The sequence below is a fragment of the Lactuca sativa genome, chromosome 4, assembly GCF_002870075.4.
Source record: "Lactuca sativa cultivar Salinas chromosome 4, Lsat_Salinas_v11, whole genome shotgun sequence".
NCBI lineage: Eukaryota > Viridiplantae > Streptophyta > Magnoliopsida > Asterales > Asteraceae > Lactuca > Lactuca sativa.
In genome coordinates, this window is record NC_056626.2 from 333,207,533 (window position 1) to 333,213,134 (window position 5,602).

The following is a 5,602-nucleotide window of genomic DNA, read 5'->3' on the forward strand; positions in this document are numbered from 1 at the left end:
TCCCCTCTTCCTCTCCATTTCCCACCTTCTTGCCGCAGTATACCGCCACCACCACTGTTTATGACGAAAATTTTATATTTTAGATGTGTATTTGTATGTGTATTTTATGTTTGTAGATGTGGATATGTATTTGTATTTGCATTTGTATGTATATGTGTATTTTGAGTGTATTTTTATGTATGTATATGTGTGTTTTGTATGATCATTTATATGTATGTGTATTTTGTATGTAAATTATGTATGTGTATGTGTTTTTGTATGTATATGGTTATTTTGTATGTGTATTATGTATGTATGTGTATTTGTATGTATACAAATACATATAAATAGCGGCGACACCTTTAGTGGCGACAGATAGTATTAGTAGCGACGCGTCTTTAGTGGCGACAGAAGGCAATAGCGGCGACCAAAGAAGCATTAGCGACGAACCAATAGCAACGACCCTTTAGCGGCGACATTTTCGACCTTTAGCGGCGACGCCCATCGCCGGTAATACTCTAATTTCTTGTAGTGAAAATGAAATATACAATTAGCGACGACGCTTTTACTGGCGACGGACGTGGTAATGCGACAATGTCTTAACAGTGACGACGAGTATTAGCGGCGAGGCAACAACGGTGACCTTTTATCAGCGACACGTCGCTGCAAAAGTTATTAGCGGCGACCTTTGTCACCGTTAATAGTCGTGTTTCTTGTAGTGTAACAAGGTTACCATACCAAGAAATGGGTGCTAGCTCTACATAACATATCAAAAATGGAAATAACCAACTAAGCAAGTTATTAAAATTGCTAACGTATAGACTTCAAATCAGAGAAATAACTAAATTAAATATTATATTATAATAAACGAATAAATAAAAGCTATCGTTGAGTTTATCATTCAAAATAAAGAATGAACCCCACGCACTCCTAAATCACACAAGATTATGAATTTCTTATCTCCAAAACTTTGCTATGTACATTCCCTTAACATAACCAATTAGATTTAGCGGCATCCCATCGGAAGTATTTAACATAACCCGGCGCCGGTGGTTCCGTCTAACAATCCTTCAAAACCCCACCGCCATCCACCACAATATCAACCACCTCCGGTTTCTGAGCATTCATTTCATCATTCTGAATCCCTCTCAAAACCTCCACCACCTCCTTCATCGTCGGCCTCAAATCCTTCTCCTGTTGCAGACACCGGAAAGCCAACTCCGCCACCAACGTCATCATCCTCTTCACCACCCCATCGCTCTCAAACCCAACACTCTTATCCACCAACTCCCCCAACAAATGATTCTGTATCTTCACCACCGCCATATTCGCCAAATTAATATCCAACCGGTGGCGACTCGTATCCACCGCCTGTAACGACGACAAAAGCTCAGTCAACACCACCCCAAAGCTATACACGTCGCTTTTATCGGTCAACTGGTAGCACTGATAATACTCCGGGTCAACGTATCCCGGAGTCCCTTGTGGCGCGGTGGAGACATGGGTGGCGTCGTTAGGGAACAACCTCGATAACCCAAAATCAGCGACTTTGACTTTGAAAGTTTTGTCTAGGAGAATGTTGGTGGTTTTTACATCGCGGTGGATGACGTCGGATTTGTGGAGGTATGCTAGGGCTTCGGCGGTTTCTATGGCGATGTTGAGGCGGAGTGGCCATGAAATGGGGGTGGAGGTGGTGGTGGAGAGTTTTCCGTGGAGGTGATCGGCGACGGTGCCGTTTTGGATGTATTCGTAAACGAGGAGGAGTTCTTTGCTGTGTTTTGAGGAGCAGCCGTATAGTTTGACTAGGTTTTCGTGGTTTAGTTTTGTTAGGATTTCGACTTCGTTCATGAATTGTTCGACGCGTTTGAAGTTGTTTTCGTATAGACGTTTCACGGCGACTTCTCGTCCATCGATAAGCTTACCTGAGAATTAATTTCTAGAAGGGTTAATTTTGTTTATTTGATTATTAAAGATAAAGATTTTTTTTTGTTATAATTTGACTACAAATTTTGTTAAAAGTCCTGTTCAAATTTACTTTTAAATGGTCTCAAATATCTAAAATGAATTTAAGAAAATTAATATATATTCTTATATAGTATATGAAATAGTTTTCGAATATATGAATAGGTGTTTTATGTCATTTAGGCTATGTTTTGATAAGTTAGTTTATTTTTATATAATATATGAAATAGTTTATAAATTACTTTATTTTTTTGAATTTTTTGGTCATGTTTAACAAAAGAAAAATTAGTTTATAAGATACTTTTTTTAAAAGCTATTCATACTAATATTTCAACAAGCTTATTCAGATTTTAGAATCCTTTGGAATATCATTTATTAATTATAAAAACTTATATTTTTCATGTTTTTTTATGTCGTTCTATATATTTCAGCTAATTTAGCATAATGTTTATTTTAACAAACGTTATTTTTTATCAATTATCAACTAGTTTTTCAGATAGTTAATAACTAGTTTTCCAGCTATCATCTGATTTTTAAGCTATTACGTCAATATAAAATCTAAATTTGAAGAATTTTAGTGGTGAAAAAGTTAGTATCATTTTATAGTAAATTTGTTGCAAAAAAAGTTAGTATTTTATGACACAAAATATAAAATATGATATTTTGTTAAAAATATCCTCCATCAAAGATGGTATTTATTATTTTTTTATTCAAATTAATATTAAGGTAAGGATTTAAAGCATTACCATAATACACAGCTCCAAAACCACCATCTCCAAGTTCTCTTGAATTATTGAAGTTATCAGTAGCCACTTCTAATTCCTCATAACTAAAAACCTGAGCTCCAAAATAAGAACTTTTTCCAAAATCATTTGATGTTTTTGATGAAGGATATGAAGGGATACTTGAAGTGAAATTAGAACTTCCACTATTGACTTGATTATTGACTTGATAATTTGATACAGTTGTTAGAATAGCTTTTGTCTCAGTATGGGAAGGTGATAATTCTCTGATCGCAATCCGTTTCCTCCGTTGTCTGCAAACGAAGATTCCGATTCCGATTCCGATGGCTGCGAGAATTGCTCCAACGACTGCGACAACTGGAATTGGAATTCAAGAGTTAGAATTTTAGTTTGTTGAAAGTTGAAACTTGAAAGTATTTGTTTAAGATGAAATTTTGAGTGTTTTTAGAGATAGAATGGAATTAATGCGTACTTGTAGATACAGATTTTTTGCTTGAACTCCCTGAAAATTAACAAGAAATTGTTAGTTAGCTTAGAAATCACAAAATCAAATGTAAACAATTCCTTATTTATTTATTTAAAATTCAAAATTTTATACTGTTTAAAATGGCTATGAATAAATATATAACATGTGATTTTTAATTCATTTATAAAGACATAAATACACGCATGCAATAATTTTAAATTATAAAAATGTGGTCAACAAAGTACTTCGCTGAATTATTCCAAAACCTACTTCTCACTATTACAGGAATTAATTAACAGCCACTTCTTTTTTATTTTATTTTATTATGTGTAATAATTTACCACCAACTATTATTTCGTATATATCGTAACATACGAGGAATCATAGTTTTATACCTTTACTTTATATATAAATATAAATATAAATTAAAATCTCTATATACTTTACTGTTTAAAATTATTAATCTTATTATTCTAACTAACGTGGGCAATATGGTAAGTTAAATTATTAGTCTACTAGATTTATAGATTCGAGTGAATCAGTTAAAACCGGTTCGAGTTGACTCAGCTATGGTGTCGTCTCAACTCAGAAACAAACTAGGGTTTTAAGAAGACTCAATCACGAAATATGAATCTACGAGATCGGAAAACCACATACCTCCACCTTCGTTCGTATCATTACATGTTAACGCGAAATTTCCATTAGCACAGTAGCAAGCAAACACATCAGGTGACGTTGAGTTTGATCCACATTGACCGTTTGACCGAATACACCGATCACACTCGTTATTCGCCGTCCACTGTAGCTGGAAACCGGCCGTCAAACCTGACCTCAGATCATCTGTTGTAGCAATCCCTGACCCTAATCGAGCTGCTGAAGATTGATTCACCGGTACATCGATGCGATTTTGACACTGATCCAAGGAACTGGCCACGCTAGGGATTAGCTGATCAGTTCTTATGAAATAACTGTCGCTTTGGCTCTCATTCACATTACAAGTAAATCTGTAATTAGTGGCCAAAAGTATCACCCCAATACTAGTATTGCAATTGTAGTACAAAGACACATTCCGCTGGTCAAAATTGTCGCCGTTGAACAGCGTCGAGTTGTAGGAGGTGTTGTATAGAAATCGAGGGCAAATGTTTTCCCGGAGATCGTTTCTAGCGATGGTGATCGTCTGTGTACTGGTATCCGAACGCAAAACTCGGTAGTTTAATGATTCGAAATTGAGTAGGGGAACATTCGATGGGCAGGTTATCTGAAAACCAGGGTGGCCGCAGTATGCCGGACGATTTAACCCCCAAAATGGGTACTCTACTGTAATTGCTCCACACTGGACCGGTGCGCCACAAATATCAAATGGTCGCTGGGTTTCTTGGCATGAGATAGCCGGAAAACAGAGAACGATGGCTAGAATCACCGGGAAGAAGGCGGGGATTGGATCTAGACGGCGTTTCATGGTGGTCGGAGTAGAACGAGAGGAAGCAATGAGTAATGAATGAAGAAGGTTGATTTATTGAAAGAGGAAGAAGTATTTGACTGGTTTATCGTCAATATTCATCAATAAGAGATAAAAACAGGTTTATTTAAATGTTAAAAACTTGAACGAAACAGAAGCTTCTATAGAGTGCTAAATATCAAACATGACGTCAATCAACACTATGAATTCAAAGTTAAAAGAAAATGAGCCAAAGATACTCTCTTGAATAATTCAAAGGCCGACTTAACAAATTACTTGTATGAATTAATGAAAGAGTAACAATTATTTATATTTGGAAGGTGTTCATTACAAAAAACCATACAATTTCAATTTGAGTAGTCCACGTTAAACTAATTCAGAACGTACATAAATGTTAATCATGGAATATTACAAATTAGGCGAATATTTGCGAATATTTATTCGTTGCATAGAATAAAATTAAAATTTTAGTAATTTTATGTTATTGAAAATATTTATATCATTTATATTAATTATAAATAATAATTGTTACATTTAGTTTATATAAAATTATAATTAATTTGAACAATACATAAAATAACGGTTATTAAAATCAAATCGTTTAATAATATTTACTTATGTTTTATGTGTGTATAACATTAGTTATATTTGTCAATTATTTTAAATTTCTACTGTTACAAATTATTACTTTCTAAAAAAATTGACGGTGTTTTAATTTCATTATGATGATTATTTAAATTACCAACAAATGTTTATAATCTAACATAATTTAATTTTTAAGTTTGTATTATTTTTAACTATTATTATTATAAATTAATTTAAAAACAACTGAATTGAATTTTAGTTATTATAAAATATAGTTTTCAAACACCTTTTAGTTAATACGATTTATCAATTTAGATTCTTTTGTATTTATTATATTTAATATTTTCCTTTTAAGTATGTTATATATATATATATATATATATATATATATATATATATATATATATA

The 5,602-nt window shown here is 33.5% G+C and overlaps 1 protein-coding gene across 1 annotated transcript; it reads right to left on the reverse strand.

The window, feature by feature from the left end:
* Positions 1-817: 817 nt before the first annotated feature.
* LOC111917903 (LEAF RUST 10 DISEASE-RESISTANCE LOCUS RECEPTOR-LIKE PROTEIN KINASE-like 1.3) lies at positions 818-4,722 on the reverse strand. Its single transcript, XM_023913540.3, has 4 exons — positions 3,808-4,722; positions 3,157-3,186; positions 2,688-3,041; positions 818-1,901 (listed from the first exon to the last, which is right to left on the reverse strand). The coding sequence occupies exons 1-4, from the start codon at positions 4,607-4,609 to the stop codon at positions 1,039-1,041; spliced, it is 2,049 nt and encodes a 682-aa protein (XP_023769308.1). The 5' UTR covers positions 4,610-4,722; the 3' UTR covers positions 818-1,038.
* Positions 4,723-5,602: the final 880 nt, after the last annotated feature.

Excerpts from the sequence above, each read along its gene's own strand:
- LOC111917903 (XM_023913540.3), bottom strand. The coding sequence starts at position 4,609 with ATGAAACGCCGTCTAGATCCAATCCCCGCCTTCTTCCCGGTGATTCTA. Across the intron at positions 3,042-3,156 it reads CAAAAAATCTGTATCTACAA|TTGTCGCAGTCGTTGGAGCA; the intron begins GTACGCATTAAT and ends TTCCAATTCCAG. Across the intron at positions 1,902-2,687 it reads TTTTGGAGCTGTGTATTATG|GTAAGCTTATCGATGGACGA; the intron begins GTAATGCTTTAA and ends ATTAATTCTCAG.